The sequence below is a fragment of the Cimex lectularius genome, unplaced genomic scaffold (genome assembly GCF_000648675.2).
Source record: "Cimex lectularius strain Harlan isolate CLEC.00 unplaced genomic scaffold, Clec_2.1 scaffold95, whole genome shotgun sequence".
Classification (NCBI taxonomy): domain Eukaryota; kingdom Metazoa; phylum Arthropoda; class Insecta; order Hemiptera; family Cimicidae; genus Cimex; species Cimex lectularius.
This window is the reverse complement of record NW_019392779.1, coordinates 721,040-743,374: the sequence shown is the minus strand read 5'-3', so window position 1 is coordinate 743,374 and position 22,335 is coordinate 721,040. Positions and strand designations below refer to the sequence as shown.

At 33.2% G+C, this 22,335-nt stretch overlaps 3 protein-coding genes across 4 annotated transcripts; 2 read left to right on the top strand and 1 right to left on the bottom strand.

The window, feature by feature from the left end:
• The first annotated feature begins 2,439 nt into the window (after positions 1-2,439).
• On the top strand, positions 2,440-18,030 carry LOC106667803 (protein ROP). Its single transcript, XM_014395979.2, has 12 exons — positions 2,440-2,530; positions 12,435-12,572; positions 12,633-12,788; positions 13,271-13,374; positions 13,682-13,830; positions 13,920-14,135; positions 14,203-14,304; positions 14,371-14,578; positions 14,662-14,910; positions 14,981-15,168; positions 15,229-15,383; positions 15,819-18,030. The coding sequence occupies exons 1-12, from the start codon at positions 2,503-2,505 to the stop codon at positions 15,878-15,880; spliced, it is 1,755 nt and encodes a 584-aa protein (XP_014251465.1). The 5' UTR covers positions 2,440-2,502; the 3' UTR covers positions 15,881-18,030.
• Positions 2,444-9,771, top strand: LOC106667802 (gastrulation defective protein 1 homolog). Of its 2 annotated transcripts, none has more exons than XM_024227720.1 (2): positions 2,444-2,530; positions 7,798-9,771. In XM_024227720.1, the coding sequence occupies exons 1-2, from the start codon at positions 2,503-2,505 to the stop codon at positions 9,708-9,710; spliced, it is 1,941 nt and encodes a 646-aa protein (XP_024083488.1). In that variant the 5' UTR covers positions 2,444-2,502; the 3' UTR covers positions 9,711-9,771. The 2 variants fall into 2 exon arrangements, with proteins under 2 accessions (XP_024083488.1, XP_024083487.1); XM_024227719.1 differs by lacking the exon at positions 2,444-2,530 and adding an exon at positions 2,679-3,257.
• Positions 18,031-19,765: 1,735 nt separating the features above from the next.
• On the bottom strand, positions 19,766-21,946 carry LOC106667797 (39S ribosomal protein L30, mitochondrial). The gene is made up of 3 exons (XM_014395971.2): positions 21,760-21,946; positions 20,194-20,320; positions 19,766-20,139 (listed from the first exon to the last, which is right to left on the bottom strand). Exons 1-3 carry the CDS (start codon positions 21,876-21,878, stop codon positions 19,852-19,854), a joined length of 534 nt encoding a protein of 177 aa, XP_014251457.1. The 5' UTR covers positions 21,879-21,946; the 3' UTR covers positions 19,766-19,851.
• Positions 21,947-22,335: the final 389 nt, after the last annotated feature.

Here is a 22,335-nt window from a genome sequence, read left to right as displayed (position 1 = left end):
AACGTTCCTAATGACATTGTAATAATGGAGAGTGGTCCAATTTTACAATTTTAAGCAGTGATGAGTCTTATTTGAGGAAATTATTGAATCTCCTGATCAATATTGTTCATTCAAGGGTCCGCCATTTCACGTCACTGTTCTTCTTAGGTTTGATACAAATTTAAATGGAACGTTTCAAAATAAAATTATAATAAAAATTATTGACTAACGGCGTATCTCTTGGTCAATATTTAACAGTCATTAATATGATACGTGATATTAATGATTCAATTTTGAGCGGTGATGAACCAAATTAGTACAAATTATTGACTAATGGCGTATCTCTTGGTCACTATTGTACATTTAATGGGCCACTATTTTTCGTCATTGTTCTCTAGTCAATTTTGGTGCAAATTGAAACGGGAAGTTTCAAAATGAAGTAGTAACAGTGCGTAGTGGTTCAATGATAAAATCTTGAGCGGTGATGAACCAAATTAGTACAGATTATTGACTAATGGCCTATCTCTTGGTCACTACTGTACATTTAATGAGCAACTATTTTTCGTCATTGTTCATCTAGCTATTTTTGGTTCAAATTGAAACGGAAAGTTTCAAAATGAAATTGTACTAATGTGGAGTGGTTCAATGCTACAATTTTCTGCGATGATGATTCATTTGGGTTAAATATTGACTATTGGGGAAAGACTTAATCATTTTTGTTTGTTCTCGGTCCGCCATTCCACGTCATTGTTCATCTTAAGACGATTTTAGAGGAAATTTAAAAGGAGTAAATAAAATTACAATAACGTGGTGTGGCCAAATTTGAAAATTTTGAGCGGTGATTAGCCAAATTTGTACAAATTGTTGATTAATGCGTATCTCTTGATCAATATTGTTCATTTAATGGTCCGACATTTCACGTCACTGTTCTTCTTAAGACAAGTTTGGTGCAAATTTAAATGGAACGTTTCAAAATCAAATTGCAATAATGTGGTGTGGTCCAATTTTAAAATTTTGAGCGGGAATGAGCCAAATTTGTAGGAATATTGACTAATGGCGTATCTCTTGGTCAATATTGATCATTTAATGGTTCGCCAATTTTCGTCATTGTTCATCAAGTCAATTTTTGTTCAAATAAAAACTGAATGTTCTTAATGGAATTGTAAGAATGAAGAGTGGTCTAAATTTACAATTTTGAGCGGTTATGAGCTACATTTGTGCAAATAATTGACTAATGGCGTATCTAGTGATCACTACTGTACATTTAGTGCGCCACCATTTTTCGTCATTGTTCATCAAGTCAATTTTGGTTCAAATTGAAACGGAAAGTTTCAAAATGAAATTGTACTAATGGGCTGTGGTCCAGTTTTAAAACTATGAACAGTAATGAGTCTTGCGGAAATAATTAATGGCGTTTCTCTGGACCAGTATTGCTCTTTAATGGTCCACCATTTCATGTCACTGTTCTTTTAAGACAATTTAGGTGCAAATTTAAATTAAACGTTTCAAGATAAAATTATAATAATGTGGTATGGTCAGTTTTACAATTTTAACCAGTGATGAGTCTCATTTGCGAAAATTGTTGAATAATGGCACTATGATTTGATCAATATTGTTCATTTAAAGGTCCGCCATTTTTCGTCATAGATCATCTTAAGACGATTTTGATGCAATTTTAAATGGAACGTTTCAAAATAAAAGCAATTGTTCATCGAGTCAATTTTAGTTCAAATTAAAGCAGAAAGTTCCTAATGGAATATAAGTATGGAGAATGGTGCAATTTTAAAATTTTGAGGTGTTGAGTCAAATTTGTAGAAATTATTGACTATTGGCGTATCTCTTTGTTACTACTTAATGAGCCACTATTTTTCGTCATTGTTCATCTAGTCAATTTTGGTTCAAACCGAAACGGAAAGTTTCAAAATGAAATTGTACTAATGTAATAAAGCATAGGTTCAATGCGGTGATGATTCATTTGCGGTGATTATTGACTATGGCGTAAGGCTTGATCGTTTTTGTATGTTTTCGGTCCGCCATTTTAAGTCATTGTTCATCTTGAGGTAATTTTGAGGAGAACATTTTTTTTAACGAAATAGAAAATCATTGACTGATAACGTTAATCATTTTTGCTTAAAATTACGTACGTATTGGGTCATTATTGCCCTTTCGCCCTTACCTCAATACCTCCTGTATAAATTCTAATGTATTTATGCGAACGAACATAGCGAACAACGTCTTCAAGTTGAGAGATGATAAACTGAAATACTGAATACTGAACCTCTCACTTCTGAAAAGGCGGATTTGAAGTCGAAAAGTGCCGAGCCTCCCCACTCTCCCGCACAAGCGCAACTCCATCAAATACTCCCCGATTAAACAGGCGTTGTCGGAGACAAGGAGAACAGTCTATATCTCTCAGTCAAGTCAGGAATAAAGTACTGTTTTTTCTGAATCCAGGCCGTTTTTCCATCGCCCCATATTTGCTGAAATTCACCCAGGACCCAGCGATAAAGGACCATCGGCGATATGGCGCTGAAAACACTCGTCGGACAGAGTAAGTATATTCAAAATGGGACAACATAACCTTTTTTCACACTCTGATAACTTCTCTTAACCCTTTCAAAACATTTTACCTTAGAAAATATATTTTTTTATTGAGAAGTGTGAAGATATAAAAAGAAATTCTGATAAGATTCAACAACGATCTGAAGAACGACTTGTCAGTGTTATTACTGATTCGTTGACGCACTCAAACACCCCTTATCAGTATTGATAAAATAGAAGCACTGTTATTCAAATGAAATCATACTTCAGTCCAGTATAAATACGCAATTTTCCCTTAAAGCATTCTTTGAAAATAAAATAAAACTGCCTTTTATCCGACCAAAAGAGTTATTAACAGTAAGAGGTTTTGTACGTGAAAACAATGCCATTTCTGACGTTCTTTACGTCAGAGTAACCGTTTAGGGACAATTGTACACTTTTAGAATTAGACAATAGGCGTGGATTTCATTGGACTGACAATAATCAATGTTTTAGCAAGTCTTAGTCTGCTCGAGTTAGTGACTGTGCAGAGGTGATATTTAACGGACATTTGATCATGAGTCAAAAGCCAAGGAACGATTTACTATTTAGGGCTTGTAATCAGACAGTAGATGTTGTTCGGCCTTCTAAGATTGTCCGTATTATTTATTTCAGTAGTTCAATTTACAACATAGAAATCTACATGTATTGTCGCGATTCCACGACAGACGGTTTATTACCACGGCGTATAGTGAAACGTGAATTTTATTTTATCTTTCATTTTAATTGTAAACATGTATATATTTTATGGATTTGCAGTTAATAAAAAAGTTTTCCGCAATAACAAAAAAAAATTGCAAAGCTAATTATAAAATGATCACTAGAAAGAAGAATAAACATTGTGGACATATTTTTTACATACAAAATACGAAAAAAAAAAACAGACGCACAGGCATTGACTTGTATAAATGCAGTCCAGTACAATTGTTCGCAGAGTGGGTATTCTTTCATTCTTCCCTGGCAAAGACAATTAATTATACGTTACAGAATTAAAATATCTCTAGTTAGACAATAGATGTAGAACGTCCAATTATAAAATTGCATGCACTTCTAAGGCTGTTTTAATTAATTAATTTATTAGTTGTTTTTTTGGAAGGTCGTAATCAATTTATTTTTACATTGTTCGTCGTTCACGACAATTTATTTTTACACTTTTCACGATTAGACAATATTTGTAGATCTCATTTGCAATTCCCCCGTGGATAATCTCCTAACTGTTATTCTTATGTTGTGATTTAATTATAGTTCTAGTTGATGGGTTTATAAATGTAAAAAGTTTTTTTGTCAGGTGAGCGTTTGTCTTTGTCGCAGCGCAGCGTGTCTTTTATTAATCAAAACAATTTACAACTAAATTTTATGTCCTTTATTTTTTTAAAATAACTTTTATAAAAGTTTAAATAGAAAATACCGATTTTAAACCGTAAGGCGAGTATTTTCATCATTTCGCGACAACGATAGATATTTTATTTTTACATTATACAATAGAAGACGATTCTAGTACAAACTCAAATAAACAATCAGCCAATATTTAAGGATTTTTAAGGATTAATGTACAAAATAATTAATTTTATACTGTGAAAAACAAAGAAATTTTTTTAACTATTTCGGATAAATTAAAGAAGTCGATGAAATCTACATCTATCTACAGTCGCCGCGACAAAGACAATAAATATTAACTAATAATGAAACGAAACTATTTTGAGAAAAGCAGTTTAGAAAAGCTGGAAAAGGAAAAAATGTCAGGATATTTTTCTGTGCTAACAACCTAACAACAAAGACGATAATATCAACGAGGAGGAACCATTGTGCAATCGTTGTTTTTGTCTTAAAAGTATCTTCAATTTTGTCCGTGATTTTTTTTTTTTTTTTCAAAAGACAATTTTTTGCTTTATACCAAATAAAGAAATTTCCACGATTAGAATCGAAATCACTTACAATCTATTTTTTAATAAATTCTTGTTTAATCAGATAAAACAAGCCTTTCAAATTGAAGAATTAAGTCTAATGGAACTGCGGCCATCTACTTCTTATTGTCTAATTACAAAGTCTGGAAATGTCATGGCAAAGAAGAGGTCCTCGGTTCTCGACGAAGGGCACGATTTATTGGACAATTGAACAAAATACTTCTACTAAGTGTAACTACTACAAAGTGGTTTATAATAATTTCAAACATTTCGTTGATTTTTTATTGCGTTACGATAGTGCTACAAGCGACTTATGGAGAAGAAATCCATTTATTACATTTCTTAAGGGAACACTTCACTTTCCTCACTTAAGAGAAAATTGCGAGGACATCTATTTAGGCGACTTAGAGGTTGGTTGGGAAGGGATCAGGATGAAAGGTGTCTGACTAGGAGGTTGGGATGAGGGATTTTACGGAGGCGTCTACAGGCTTCATTTGCCTACCTATCTTTACCTATTTATCTTATTATTATTCTATTATTGCTTGTTGAGTATGTACCTTTTTTATATTTGTTATTTATTTCATGTGCACAATTTTGATGGTTAACAATTCATCTTCAAAGATGGTTATAGTTGAGGGACATGTGGTGCTCATACTCTCCTTTTATTCAAGTGATTTCAAATTTTCCCTAATAATGATTATTTTGTAAATTGTTTTTTATTGAAGCAACATTAAAATGTATATGTTTTTATCTTTAATTTATTGATACTCTTCTTTAAGGAACAACATGCTTTAGCATCACTGGTGCTCTTAAAAAAAGCACCACTAAAGACTGTAATTAATCTACAGCTATCTCTGATTTATCAGAGCAAATATTACACTGTGAAAAACCATTAAACATAACTATTAAAAAATGGAAAGATAAACCAAAAGAAGGTTTTTGCCATTTCATGCCAGATTTTTTCTTCTTTTGGTTTATCTTTTCATTTTATTTTTTTTAGTAGTTATGTTTAATGGTTTTTCACAGTGTAATATTTTCTCTGATAAAAAAGTGATAGCTGTACATTAATTACAGTCTTTAGTGGGTGTTTTTTAAGAGCACCAGTGATGCAAAGGCTGTTGTTCCTTAAATAAGAGTATCAATACATTAAAGATAAAAATATATACCTTTTGATGTGGCTTAAATAAAAAACAATTTACAAAATAATCATTATTAGGGAAAATTTGAAATCCCTTGAATAAAAGGAGAGAGGAGAAGAAGAAGAAAATAAACTTTTTTTCTGAGTCTTAAAGCCCCTTTGAATAACAAAGCTACATTGTAGTGCCGTAAGCTACATAATTTAGACTTGGGCTCAATACAAATACTTTAATAATAATCAACGACGAATAAATACTTTCAGGAAAAAAATTCTAGTCCTTTGTGCGCAATTCTAGGTCACATTTATTAAACTGTTTTTGCCCCTATGTTTACCACACTGAGCAGATTAAACCCAATGTCAGTTGAAGAGAAAACCTTGAAGTCAAAGTCAACTATGTTAAATTTTTTCCATTATACATGCACCCAGGCATTTATTGTAAATAAACATAAAAATTAAAGCAGGAAAGTTGTATCCACCATTGCATTAAGAAAGCCTGAAATTATGATCAGTAATTTTTCCCCTTGCTATTTAGAATACATAGTAAAAATAGCTAATGACTAGAGTCATTAAAATATTCAAGTTAAAAGTTACTCATCAGTCTTATCTGTCAACCAAATAAGCGAGAAGTAAAATACAAAATTAATTTGTGTAAATACCAACAGAACTCCTTGCTATTATTTCAATACATTTTCATAATTAATTTGCCCAACAACTAATGAATTGGATTATAATTTTAGTTAAGGACAATTGAACTATCAATACTGCAAGCAATTAATTTGTTTAAAAGCACCAAAAATAGCATAATAGACAATATTATGCCAAAATCACAAATATTATAGAGAAAAAAAATCCTTTGTACCATTTATTGTGTATTAAATTGGAAAACTTGCAATAAAACATTAAATGTGAATGGTTGGGATATTATTGTTTGAACATTCTCACCAAAGATTTCTTGACCAACAGATTATATAAGGTAGTTCAATTGATTATATTGTCACATTATTAATATTACAATCAATATTTTTAACAAATTACAGACATTTTTTTAAATTCAACCTGAGAGAGACAAGAAAAGAAAAGCAAAGAAAGCAAACCGGTACAGGGTCCCTTATTGGGTCTGTCTCCACTCACTTTTTTCCCTTTTTTTAAATTAAAGATTCAAATGCGTTTTAGCATTGCATCAGTAATATCATCAGTTCCGCCTGGTGATTGGAACACAACTCGGCTAGTCTGTACTGTGTAGTATGGATGAGTGTACCATTTTGATCACATACCATGAATATGCATCACACTTAAGAGTTTATTTTGTTTTCATCATATCTGGGAAAGTCTATGGGTTTGGGTTTCCTCTTCAATCGGACTTATATTGTCTATAATGTATGGGTTGGTAGGATGTGGACTGGTAAATATATAATAAATACACAAGTCAATGATGTATGAAGGTCATCATGATTGCCATCTTCTTGTATGTATGCAAAGACGGCAATCTCAGTTCCACTTATATTACAGTACTAGGGCCCTGTGATGTTAAGACATGCCGATCTTTTTAAATTGATTTGGTGTATTTTTTTACAAGATTTTTGGCCAACGGGTTCCATATGTGACAAAAGGTCTAATATTTTTATGTTATAAAACAATCTATTTGTTCACTGAATGTGGACAATGGTGGTCTAGAATATGAGAAAGTAGAAGTTCATACCACTTATGTGTTTATCAATGTTACAAAACATTTTTTTACCAAATCAGTCAGAAAAAATAGAAATTTATTGTGTCAATATCAGACTTCAACAGCAGTACTACTGCACTCATACTAAATCAGAGGCTTTTTCATAACGTTTTATGAATGAATTTTCCATTACAGCAATGTTTTAACATATTAAAACGCCTAGAATCTGAAAATAAACTCGATTTAAAGAATTTAAATGTCAACCTATAGATAAATGTCATGATGCTGGTTTTCACGAGTGTGCGCAAATTGCGAAAACCATTTTAATCAATGCCTGTTTGAACCTGCTGATGTTTTATCATTTTAACCTTTTAATTCTTCTCCTAAATTTTCATTTGTTTAAAATGAAACTAATAAAATAAGCAATAATAAATAATGAATTATCGTTGGTAAACATTTTGAAACCTTCCCGGTTCAGTGTCGCCTTATCCGTTTGTTGTGTATAGACGTTCTGCATCGTTTTTTACCAGGTATGGACAATATTCAGGATTACGACGATTCCGAAGAAGAGATCGGGCCCCCGGTACCAGAAGAATATAGAATAAATTATGATGACGTCGAAATGAAGAACGCGAATGATACACAACACGGGGAAAGGGATGAAAAAGGGCAAGTACCTAAAGAGTATGAGCAGGATGAGATAGAACCTCCAGTACCTAAGGAGTACGAGCAGGATGAGATAGGACCTCCAGTACCTAAGGAGTACGAGCAGGATGAGATAGGACCTCCAGTACCTAAGGAGTACGAGCAGGATGAAATAGGACCACCTGTGCCAAAAGAATATGAACAGGATGATGAAATTGGGCCTCCTGTGCCTAGAGAATATGAAGAGGGTAGTGACATAGGACCTCCAGTTCCTGAAGACTACGAGCAAAGGGACAGCGATAGCGATGAAAGCGATGAAGAAGAGATGGACGTAAATAAAGACATACCAATCACTTCAAATGTAACAATGGCGCACGGTATAAAGCCCGTTGTCGCTCTGAGCCTCGACCCTTCAGGTACAAGACTGGCATCTGGATCCGTAGACTATGACGTGCGATTCTGGGATTTTGCCGGAATGGACAGCACACTCCAGAGCTTCCGTACATTAACACCTTGTGGTAACAATCCTATAAAAGCACTCGATTATTCAGCGACGGGTGATAATGTTCTGGTCATATCTGGTATGTCGCAAGCTAAAGTTTTAGACAGGGATGGCCATGAAAAATTCGAATGTATTAAAGGAGACCAGTATGTGAGTGACATGGCGATGACGAAAGGTCATGTTGCACCTTTGACAAGCGGTTGTTGGCATCCAAGAGTGAGAGAGGAGTTCCTTACAACAGCTCTCGACTCGACATGTAGAGTTTGGGTTGTAAAACGGCCCAGTAAACACATCGGCCTGATCAAATGCCGAGCGAAGAATGGTTTAAAAACAAACCCAACAGCTTGTTGTTACAACAGAGATGGAACAATAATAGCATGTGCTTGTGTTGACGGTTCCGTTCAGCTGTGGGACAGGCGGAAAGCTTTTGTCAACCCATTGAAAATGCTACGTGATGCACATAGTTGCAACACTGAAACATCATCTGTTACGTTTTCTTACGGCGGATTCCTTATAGCAACAAGAGGAGGTGACGATACGTTAAAACTATGGGACATGAGGAATTTCAAAAAGTCTTTATTTGAAGTGGATAATCTCTACTCAAGATACAGTAGTACAAACTGTATGTTTAGCCCTAATGATTCTCTTCTGATGACCGGAGTATCTGTCGAGAAAGGTGAATCAGAAGGCAAAGTGTTTTTTTATGATACAAAAACGTTAAGCCTTTCGAAAAGCCTGGATGTTTGTGATTCTCATGTCATTCAAGTTAATTGGCACCCGAGACTTCAACAGATATTCATGGGCTGCGGTGATGGTACTGTAAGAGCTTACTATGGAGAAGCAAAGACAGGACGTGGGGCACAACTCTGTGCTCAGAAGAATCGCAAGAAGTCCAAACAAGTCGAAGTCATCGCAGCCCAGCAGATCATAACACCTCACGCACTTCCGATGTTCAGGCAAGAAAAGCAGAAATCGACTCGGAAGAAGTTGGAAAAAGAAAGGCTCGACCCTGTTAAATCGAGGAGACCAGATTTGCCCATCAATTCAGGCCAAGGAGGACGTGTTGCCGCATCAGGAAGCACGCTCAGCTCTTACGTTATTCGTAATCTGGGTCTGAGCAAACGAGTCGATGACGATCAAGATCCAAGAGAGGCCATTCTTCGTTTTGCAAAAGAAGCTGAGGAAAACCCTTACTGGATTGCACCCGCATACAAGAAAACTCAACCAAAAACTATATTTCAGACAGAAGCAACAGATGACAAGGATCAACCAGCTACTAAGAAAACTAAAATGTAAATTGTAAATATTTGTAAATGTAATGATTTATTTTGGTTATTTTAAAACTCTTCTTATTTAGTTTTTAAACTAAAAATGAATTAAGAATTGGATTTTAATAGGAAAAAATATACAACACAATATATATATTGTATATAATTAATCTTTTAAATTAAGAAAATTACAGATTCTAATGGAAAACCAAGTTGTTTTTTATTTTTATGGTGTACATCCGATCCCATAAAAAGCAAATGTTTTTCAAGTTGGTCACAAATGAAGTTTGATCATCCTGGTTTCAGATTCTTGTCGGTTTGTCCACCAGACACATTTTGGCTGTTTAGTATCGAAGAAAAAAAAAATTATAAGATGGTACAGTGGTTCTAGAAGTCTCCAAAAATTATTGAGATTGTGAACATAGTAACATTGCAATCAGTTGATCAAACAATAAGTACAACACAGGCTTAAAAAGAAATATCTGTTGATACAGGGCTAATAAAGGGCTGTGTACCTGATCTTTTGTATATATAATTATGCCAGGTAACCAGAAAAGTTCCTGCCTGGTTTAAAACTTTAATTGTCACAATTGAAATTGTGAACTATTTTATTCAGTGAAATAAACTTCTTTGCCTATAAAACCTTCTTCCAATGAATTATTCACCCAGTTATGCCCTTCCTTAGATCGTGACTTCTCAAACTCTGGTCTGAGGACTCCTTTGGGTCCGCCGACCCTTACTAGGGGGTCTCTAGCAGAGAAGAATTAATAATTACAAAAATGAAAATAGAATGAATAAATAAAATTTTTAAAAACTAATAACAATGAACGAAAACGAAAGTTTTTTATTTTGCAGCAGCAGATATTTTATCCACAGTCATGCTTTAGTTACTAAATAAATGCCAGCTTCTTTCAATTAAGTTTTAAATTAATTATATCAAGTTGCACCCATTGAAGTCAAGACTTTTCACAATAAAAAAATGGAGCTTGCAATCATTATCAAGATCTGCAGCTATCAAAAATTAAACCAACATATCCAAATTGTGCAGGCTAAAACAACCCCACTCTTCCCATTCATCATTAATGTTCAAATTATAACTTTTGAATTTTCACATACCTACGGATTCTGTTCTGTTAATTTGATTTTTGTTCAGATTTTGTAAATAAAGTTACGTATGTTAATCTAATGTTTGTTTTCACAGTGATAACCTTTCAATGGAATGGACTTGCTAATTTATAAACTTTAATTTAATGCATATTCCTTAAGTATCTGATTTTAAATACTTAAATCAGGGGCCCGCCCTGGATTTTGTTCTGTGAAAGGAGTCTGCTGGCTAAAAAATTTGGGAACCCCTGCTCGAGATGTTTGAGTCCTGTGTCTTAAAAAATAAATTTAGCTCAATTTCCAGCTGTTGGCGATTGTTGAATTCTTGATTTGTTATTTCTTGGGGCTAGTTATCATCGCATTTCACCACCCTCCAGGTTTTTGGAAATGTTCCTTTGTTTCCTTCTGGGTTGGCAAGACATCAGGTTTACAAAGAGTAAAAAAATACAGCATTCCTTATAATATTGACTTACACTAACAATAACTAGTCTAACTTATTTACTTTAAGTCATATTAAAGATTTAAACTAATAGTTTTAAGGAAAACACAAATTTACTCTCGTCAATATGATCTATAAGAAAAATAAGAAAAATTATCAAAGTTTTGCAAGAAATAAGTTTCAAGAAAATTATTTATGTGGATATAGTACTATTAATTTATTTAAGTATTATTAAGTAATAAAGTTCTGACAGAATATAACAATCGATTATAGTTCTTATTACATTGTTGATAATTTTTGGTTTTCAAATGATAGCCGATATCAGTTGCTTTTTTTTAGTCTTTTAATATTTGGGTAAACAAAAATTCTTTAACATTTATTGAAAGGATTTAATATTAACTCACAGAAAACAAACTTTAGCCTTGGAGAAAATAAGCTTTAAATTTTTTTTTGTTATTTTTGTTACAAAAACTTATGGATTCATTTTTTACATTAAATTATTAAATTTCTATAGTCATGTGATTTACGATGATCTTGTTTATCCATGGTGGGATCAAAGCATCAGTGCAGATTAGGATGATCAACGACTGAATTACAGTGGAAGGCCAAAAAAAAGGACTTTGAGTACATTCCACATGTCATAGATCTCAATAAAATATCCTTTTCTATTTTGGTCATTTCCTATAAAACCAGGACTACCGTAGATGTCAAGATGCAGGATCAGGAGCAGGAAATGCTCAACAAAATATATTTAGCTGGGTTTCTATTGCACAATTTTTGTTCACAGTCTGTGTAAATGCACTTGTCTCGACTATGAGAATGAACCAGGAGGAGTACATTAGACTTATCCGAATATATTGCAGTTACCTATTTTTGTGCTAAAGATAAAACTTATCACAACAAGAAGGAAGGAAATTAGCATCAAAATGGGACAAACTGTTGGTACTCTTAAAGCGAAAATGAAAACTCTAATGTGGTTCGCCAATGAAATAATTCTTTGATCCAACAGCATTTTCTTCAAGGAAACCCAGATTTTATATATTTATTTATTTATTTTAATAGAAAAACATACATTAATACTGGCTTTTATCTTGAAGCAGACATCAGTTCACTTTAGTGGACTGTTCCATTTAAAAACAATGTTTAATGTGTTATTAACTGAATTGAAATTTAATTAAACCTCAAATTTGTGTTTAAACCTATTTGCAGAAATCATGAATGATGCGATCAAGCAGAAAAAGAAAGGAAAAGAGGTCGAGTGGAGGGTGCTTGTCGTGGACCAACTTGCGATGAGGATGGTCTCGGCATGTTGTAAAATGCACGAAATATCTGCCGAAGGGTTAACAAGTATGGATAATCTTGTATTGAATTTTATTTTATTTGGGTTAAATATATTTTGTCTTTAAGTCGTGGAAGACATCCACAAGAAAAGGGAGCCACTGCCGACAATGGAGGCTGTTTACTTGATAACTCCGAGCGAAAAATCAGTCCACGCTCTGATGAATGATTTTGCCTCTCCGAACCGCAGCATGTACAAAGCAGCCCATGTATATTTTACAGAGGGTGAGTATGCTCGAGTCAAATATCCCCATTATAAGGCCCGTTAAAGATAACAAAATAAAATCTAGTTATTTTGAAATATTTATAATTTAAAATGATAAAAATACTAATGATTTTTCAACATTAAAAATATTTAAAAAAAAATACTAACATTGTTATAAGATTGTAGTTTATTTTTGGACTGGGTGTTCATTGTTCACAGCATGCCCAGAGACCTTATTTGATGAGTTGGGTCATAGCAGAGTCGGAAAGTTTATTAAGACGTTGAAAGAGATTTACATTGCTTTCATACCTTATGAACAGCAGGTAAAATGTTTAAAGAAATCGAGAATAACTAACAATAATAAGTGGCTCGCCATTAATGCCAAATGGTGTCGGTTTCTTAACCCGTACTAAACAAAAAAAAAATCAATGCCTGCTTTCATAATGTTTGTTAAATATTTGCCTTCCTGTTTTAATAAACATGTATTTTTTTCACTGCTCAGTCTGTCAGGAGGAATTGTTTAACGAGTTGTGCAAGTCTTGTGCAGCAAGAAAAATTAAGACGTTGAAAGAAATCAACATTGCTTTCTTGCCTTATGAAGGCCAGGTCTGTTCATGCAAATAAAATGATACATGTAGCATGGATTTATAAATTGATCTATTGTTTTTTAAAACGTTTGCTTGTAGCGTCCAACTTAACCAAAAGTTATAGTTAACATTGTACCGCTTTATGTAGTGTGCACGCTATTTTGAATTTTGTACATATTAACGATAAATTTTCAAAGATTGAAATTTAATGAGGCTTTATGGGACTTAGTGAAGTGTTGAGCATGATATTTTTTCTTTCTCCTTTTGCTAAATGGCTAAAGTCACGGTTTTTCTTCATTGAAGTCTGTTAAGACTTGTTCTTACAGGTGTTTTCACTTGACGCCCCAGAGACTTTTCAGTGTTTTTACAACCCTTCCCTCATCAGCAGCCGTGTCGCAAATATGGAAAGGATAGCCGAACAAATCGCCACACTATGTGCCACTCTTGGAGAATACCCGGCTGTAAGATATAGGAGGTACTTTTTTTTTTGTTACTTTCTAAGAACAGACAGTAAATAATATTTTATCTGGTGGGATAATCATGTTTTTTAATTTTTTATTGCAGTGATTTTGACAGAAATGTAGAGTTGGCTCAGCTCGTACAGCAGAAGTTGGATGCTTACAAAGCCGACGAACCGACAATGGGTGAGGGTCCAGAAAAGGCTCGTTCTCATCTACTTATTCTCGATAGGGGTTTCGACTGCGTCTCTCCACTCCTCCATGAGCTAACTCTGCAAGCCATGGCATACGATCTTCTACCGATCGAGAATGATGTTTACAAGTAAATATACATAAAAATTCTTAAATAGTTGTTTTTATGTTCAAAATTTATTGGGTTTTGCCTCTAGGTATGAGGCAACAGCCGGGCAGCCTGAAAAAGAAGTCCTTCTCGATGAAAATGACGAACTTTGGGTCGAACTGAGACACCAGCACATCGCCGTTGTTTCACAGTAAGTTTGTTTTATTTTTGTTTTATTTATTTAAAAAAAAATCATTTTTATATATTTTTTTTAAAGGAATGTAACTAAAAATTTGAAAAAATTCATTGACTCGAAACGAATGCCCCAAGGAGACAAACAATCCATGAGGGATTTAAGCCAGATGATTAAAAAGATGCCTCAGTACCAGAAAGAACTTTCAAAATATTCCACTCATCTTCATCTGGCTGAAGATTGCATGAAAGCTTACCAAGGTTATGTTGATAAGCTTTGCAAAGTTGAACAGGTAATTTTTTGTATAGGTTTTATTTGACAAATCAAGATCAATTAAAAAAATTATTATCTTTTTTACATAATTACATTTGATAGGATTTGGCGATGGGAACAGATGCCGAGGGGGAACGCATCAAGGATCACATGAGGAACATTGTTCCCATCCTTTTGGACCAGGCGGTTACCAATTACGACAAGATGAGGATCATCCTTCTCTACACACTGTCCAAAAACGGTATTTCAGATGAGAACCTCAACAAACTGGTCCAGCACGCCCAGATCCAACCTCATGAGAAGCAGGCCATTGTCAACTTGGGCAATCTTGGGCTTAATGTTGTTGTCGATGTTCGTATTCTGCATATTGCCAATTAATTAAATAATATTTAACTGAAAAAAATAATCTCTTGTAATGCAGGGCCCAAGGATAAAAATATACACACCACCCAGGAAAGAGAGGATTACTGAGCAAACGTATCAGATGTCAAGGTGGACACCAGTCATCAAGGATTTAATGGAGGACTGTATAGATGAAAAGCTCGATATTAAGCATTTCCCTTATCTTGCTGGTCGAGCAGCCTCCTCAGGTTACCATGCACCATCAAGGTAAAAAAAAATAAAAAAATAAAAAATTAAAAGGTAAAATAAATAATGTAAAATTTTCAGTGTACGGTATGGACATTGGCATAAGGACAAAGGACAACAGACAGTAAAAAATGTTCCTAGGCTTATTGTTTTCATTATTGGTGGTGTTACTTACTCAGAGATACGCTGTGCCTATGAAGTTACCAACGCTGTAAAAAATTGGGAAGTGATAATTGGTAAGAGTTTTGATTTTATAAATTTTTATATTCTATTGATCAAAAATTAATAACTAATGATTTATTGATTGATCAATATATTCAATTATAGAATGTATCACCCATGTGATATGTTCCTCCGATAATGCACATCCATTTTGAAATGTTAGAAAAATTATATTTATTTTGTAAAAATATTTATTTCGCGGTTTTTGATGTGCATTGCCTAAGAATGCTTGGACATGTATATATTTTTTGACCTAGTATCTCCAAAAAAAGGTTTCATTAAAATTTGCCATACAACATTCGTAGCCTCCATCTTGTCTTAAAGGATGGACATGTCTGCAGTTAGCCTGTTAGTTAGACTTTTTTGACCAAAAATAAAATGAAATATTTCTTTATTTTTTAACATTCACTGTCCCAATGTAGTGCATTTGTTTGAATTATTTTTCTCAGGTTCATCCCACATCCTCACACCTGAAGACTTCCTTAGCAATCTGTCAAACTTGAGCAACTAAGAGGGAGGAAGATGAGTAGCCTCAGCATTAAAAATTCATCTTAACCTTTTTAACATATTTTTCTTCTCATCACACAAAGAACCCGTCGTATTCATAAGTCACTATTAACATAGACACCAGCACAAATCACATCCCACCGCTGCGTTACCAATAAATTTAAAAAAAAAAAAAAATGGGGCTTAAAACAAGAAAATTAGCAAAACAAAAATATTTAAATCAAATTGTTTTTGCCATAATTGCCTTATTTTTACTTATCATTACTATTTAACAATAATAACTTCTGTACTTATGACTTTACCCTGTAAATTTTTGTCCTTTTTTTGTTTTTAAGTTAAATAAAATAAAAATTGTGCTACTGTCCATGTTTGTTAACGTTAATTGGGATTGATTTATTTGAGAGTTCAATACAAAGCGATTGAAATATTTAATTTATAATATTTAAAAAATGATAAAAGAAGCCTTATTCTTGTCATTAAGAAAAAGCTTTCAGTAGTTTTAGTTATTAAGATCTAGGTACTGTTAAATAGTACCATTGTATATAAAAATACAATTGTAGTAAAACAGATTTTTTTAAAAATCACAATGGATATAAAAAAAACTTTTTGACTTACATTCCAAATACGATTATGGTAGTGATTTAGTTCGAAGACTTGTTTTAGAATTTTGTAATGATCAGAGATATTTTTAAAATGACCCTTTAGATGTTTGAAATCCATTTAAAAGGTAAATTGTATCATTTTGAGCAACTCTTAAAAAAAATTATAAAAGAAAAAAGGCCTAAATCTGTAAATCTAAATTTCTCCTCTGTATTAAGAAAATATTTAAAAAAAATTAAAATGATGCTAACTAGTCTTAACTTCCATTTATTATTTAAAAAAATAAAAATAAAAAAAACTTTTGGTTGAGTCAGTAGTGACTAAATAACACAACCATATTTTTGATTATGTGCTTATTTATTGCAAGTATTTTAATTATTATATGTGTTATCAATTGTTTAATTTAATTGTATTTTATATTTTGGAATATATATATGCAGTGTATGCTGGTCTTGAAGTGAGATAATTGAGAAAAACTAATTATTAGATCAACTTTTACCTAGCTTATATACAAGTATATATAGAAAAATAGATATACATTTTTTTATGTTTATCTTTTAAACGGATAATGGCTACTTTGTAAAAAATTAAGGAAAATGGAATAACAAAATAATAAATTGTGAAACTTTTCCTTGCGGGGTGATGAACCCAAGAAGTAAAATTGTTTTTCAGTATTTTACAAGGTATTGTGCATTTTGACAAATATGTTATTGAATTTACCTTGTATAGAATTTATATAGCTAGCTTTTATTTAATACATTCAGAAGTTGCAATAAATTGCTGGTGTGAAATTGTTACATAATGAAAACTGTAATTGTTGAAATTGTTAAAAAAAAGCAAATAAGTGTAGTTTTCCTTATTGCTATTTTGTGAGATTTATAAGATTGTTTTTTTAATTGTTATTTTTTAAAATTAGCTTTTCAAATATTAATATGACTTTTTCAAATAGTATATTTTTCTCCTTGCGGTAAGTTGAGGTATAAAGGGGAAGAAAAATAATATATTCGGGTAAATGTGTATTGTTAGCTGATTGAATTTTAATGAACTTGTTAACATTAGACCGAACAACGCTTGAAAAGTGGAGAACGGCTATTTTAAAACTTTTGCTTTCGTGTAGTGCTACATTACAATAGAATTTTGAACAATTAATAAATATTTAACCAATTTTATGAATATATTTCTATAAACAATCTTTAAAAAAAAGAAAAAACAAACCAAAGTTGTTATTTAGATGTAAATGTTTAATCTTTAGCTGTTTTTAACTTATAAGTTTCAAAAACAAAGAAATAAAGAAAAACTGAAAGGTAAGGCAATATTCTAATTTCAATTTATGTAGTACTTTAACAAGTACACTAAATATTATATAAATTTGTAATAGAAATCATAATGTATTAATTATATTATTTCTACTTAAATTTAGCCTAGTATCATGCACATGCATAGTATATTGTTTGTAACAAAATACAAATTATAAATTTAAAAAATTGCCAACATTGAGAACTAAACTGATAGTGCTGTCAGATATTATAAATATATATACAGAGTCAATACTAATCGAATGTAATTTTTTTTAAACGGTTTTACCCTTTTATAATCATCACATCTAGGATTAACCAGGTGCTAAACAATGTTCCTCAACACATACACACACAAAAAAAAAAACCTGGTATGCTGTGATGAAAAAGCAGAAACAGAACATGTCCTATGTGGCTGCAAAGCCAGGAACGGTACAGCCAGCCTTTTTGTTAACAAGTAACACTTAGGGAGTAAGTGAAGAAGAACTTTGGAAAGTGCTTAACTACCTTGAGGATAGTACACTTTTTGTGTTTGGAAATAAATAAGAGTCAATTCTTTTAGGTCACAGTGGAAGAAAAGGTCTCCAGTGACTCCAGGGATTTTTTTTTAACTTAACGAGGGTTTGTAACAGCAGAGGTCATATCAACTGCTGTCTCGTTTTGCAGATTTGTAAACAGGTTTGATCAATAACACAATTTTACGAATAAAATGGAAAAAGCGAAAGTATAAGAAAAAAAATTGCATTGTAAATTTTATCAGTAAGTTTCTGATCCTGGTGTTTCAATGTTGAAGTTTATCACAGTCAACGCTGTGTTGTCTCCCTTTGTAGGTTTGTAAACGATCAAGAATACAATTTTATGAGTAATTTCATGGTCCACTTGACCAATTAATGTATTACAATTAATTAAGGTTTTTAGTTGAGATAAAAAAGTCAATGGCACTAGCGGGATTCGAACCCACGAACTTCGGCTAGATACGCCGCTGCTATCGTGACCTCGCTCCACTCAGACACCAACTTCCCATCTCAACCCCACCTTTTGAGATTTCCCTCCTTTTTGCCATTTTTCAAATGTCGTGTAATCAGATTGGATTCTTGGCGACAAATGAAAAGGCCACGGAGAGCTTTAGTGAAGTATACTTCATTTTAATTCATTAAATTCACTAATTTCATGGTCCGCTTGACCAATTATTATATTATATTAATTATATTATCTCAACTAAATACCTTAATTAATTATAACTGGCAAAAAGGAGGGAAAATTCAAAAGGTGGGATTGAGATGGGAAGTTGGTGTCTGAGTGGAGCGAGGTCACGATAGCTCAAGTGGTAGAGCAGCGGCGTATCTAGCTAAAGATTGTGGGTTCGAATCCCGTTCGTGCCATTGACTTTTTTTATCTCAACTAACAACCTTAATTAATTGTAATTTATGAGTAAAATATAAAAAGTAAAATAAATCAATTTAAAAAAGAAAAGTTCTAATGGGACGTGAACTGTAATGTTTATTGTTCTGGTGTGTTAAAGATGAATTAAGCATAGCTAATGATTCGTGTAGCCTTGCTATATAGAAAGGGTTAAATCAATAATAAGATTTAACACATAAAATTTTTAAAAAAACCCAAATCTATCGCCTGGATGTTAATGTGATAATTTTATTTAAAAAAAAAAAAAAAAAAAAAAAAAAAATGGTCATATCAACCCTTGGGGTGTTGGTGTTTTTGAAAAAAAAAAAGCCCACATGTAAGTATGTCGGCCCTGCTTTGCACCCGGGATCTTTACCTTACAACGATAAGCAGCATGTCAATGCCTTAACCGTTAAGGCCACCAAAGTTCAAGTCAATTCTCTCTTTACAAGTCTAGTTAGTTAGCATGTTAGCATTATGACTGTAGTAGTACATATGACTGTAAGATTTCTTATAATTATTGCCAAAAATAACAGATATTCTTTGTAAAAATACAATTAAAAATTGATATGTGCAAATAATTTACTATGAAGTAATGAAAAAGATTTTTTATTAATTTACAATACTACAATATACAATAAAAATATTCATTTCTTTAAAAATAACAAGTAAACATTATCTACCACGGGTTAAGCCATTTGTTGCGTGAATCTTTTACTAGCGTTTCAGCGTCCAGACGTGCAGGATCGGTCTGGAAGTCCAGGGTGAGTTGGAGGCGTTCTGAATCCGCCCGGAGGGTCTTGGACACCAAGAACTCCCCATTTTCCTTCAGATAGCCTGCACTGAGATTTTCCTCATCAGGCAGGCCGTTCGGTGTCCTTATGGGCTGGATCTTAATCAAGTGTTTGATCTTGTACAAAGTTTCCGCTACTTCTGGTATATTTTTGACGATAGCGATATCGCTGACCTGAAATTAAGACGTTAGTTTTTGTTAATATTTAAAAACAAATTAGTCTCAGACCTTCCCATTAAGTTTTAATTCGACTAATATTTTTTTATGGTAGTATGGAATTCCTCGGAATGGCTTTATTCGCTGAACCATCAGTAGTTTGGTTGGCTCATAAGGTTCATCTTTCTGATCAGGAAACCTGTAAAACAAGACTCATATAAATAAAACAAAAATGAATAATTTTGCCTATCAAGAGAGTAAAAATAGCATAAATACACAAATAATTACAGGTTATTAAGAAATTATTCTAAGACCACTTGAATTTTCCACTAATTAAAACAACACAAAAGTGCATGGGAGGTGTGGCTTGGTGCTAAAAGCTGGGGACTAAACCCCAAAATGGCCATGGCTCTTTTTAAACCTGTGTCAATATAGATATTGATTGGAGTGATAGACCAAGACCTTGCAGGCTAAGGCGATCAGGGACTTAAATACAGCTTGCCTCAGTGACTGCACGCCAACTGCAGCCTTTGGAGTTTTGTTAAGCCTTCCGCCACTCCATATTCTAATTCAAGAAGAAGCCAGAGCAGGGGCTCACAGCCTCATAAATGAGCAACCATCTTCAATTTTGGTCAGTCAGCGAACAACAGAAACAGGGAAGAGATACAGGCAGATGCTATACTAGATGTGTGAATCAAACTCCAAAATTTAACCACCAACAAGTAAGTACAAGGTACTTATATCAGAAAGAGAATCCCTCTGAAGGCCAAATCCTTACTGGTAAACTGATGACTCAAAAACGGATAGAGATATGTCCTCAGAGTGAATCCAAAGACTGAAATTACTTTAAATTTAAGTAAATTCACTACAGTTTTTCAGTCAGAAATCATAATTTTCTTTGACAGCCAGGTGGCAGTTAAGACCATAGCCTCTGTGAGGTAAAGGCAAAAAATTGTATTGAATCACTGGTAGAAGTCAGTGATGCCAATGACCCGACCCCTGGCATGGATCCCTGGACAATCAGAGCCTAAAGGTTGGTTAAAAAACAGAGCCAATATGAATTCTCTAGGCTCCGAACCCAACTGTGACTTATCTTTCTTGCCACAAAAAGGATACATCCAAAAATGGGCCCAAAACCAGGAAGAATACGTCAGGCATGAGGCATGCTATGAGATTCTTACATACAAGGGCCATCCATAAAACTTACAAAGGATTGGATAGTAACCGCAACAGAATCAAGATTCTGCTTGGACTACTGACTACTTTCCTGCAAAGGGCCTAGGCGCGGAAAACAAAAGAAGCCTAGCGGTTGGACTACTGACAGGCGCTGTCACCTAAGAAGTCACATGCACCAGATAGATGTACATTCTTGCAACTAAGTACGGAAATGAGCAAGCAAGATCCTACACTAAGAAGCTGCTGGTAAGACTATGGAGGTCTGGACAACCTGAAGCTGGCCAGTGATTTATAAAATTAGAGCAGTATTGATCTCAAGTCGAGGTTCAAAACGCCTTATGGCCACCTCATTTACCCCACTAAATTTTAAATCTTTCCTCATTGCTTTTAATGAAAGAAAAACCTTGCTAAAAAATCCTTTTACAAAACAAAAGTTATAAGAACTCTAATTAGAATAAATACCTTGGGAAATATTTAAAGCCGTCGTACTCAATTCCACCTGTCCAGGACTTGAGACCATTTGTTTGAACCCACTGAACACTGTTATTTATTAAAAACCGGCCTAATTTAAGGGTATTCATTTTTCCCGTTTTATTTCTTGCTGTTAACCGTTATGTTACCTATCCAGCAAGCAGAGGTTGCTGTTTATTTCTGTCAACGGGCATGTGATGACAAGCCAACCTAGTGGCTAAAAGCATAGACATAAACTGAGGGTATTATCACTTGAGTTCTCTATAAAAATTCTTCACCTTATTATATTGGTAATATTCATTATTTGCACACCTTTTAAATGTTGTTAGGTAAGTAATCATTAATTAATAACTTTGTGTTAACTAACTAGTAAAAATTTAAAAACTATTTGGCATGTTATAGCTTCTAAAAAAAAGCAGACATACTTCTAAAACAGCTTCTAAACTTAAATACTTAATTATATCTTTTTTTTGCCTTAAATAATAAGATATAACTCAATCTAAAACTTCAGTTGAATAATATGCATTCAAACCTTAATAAGTGTAAAATTTGTCCAACCGACTTATT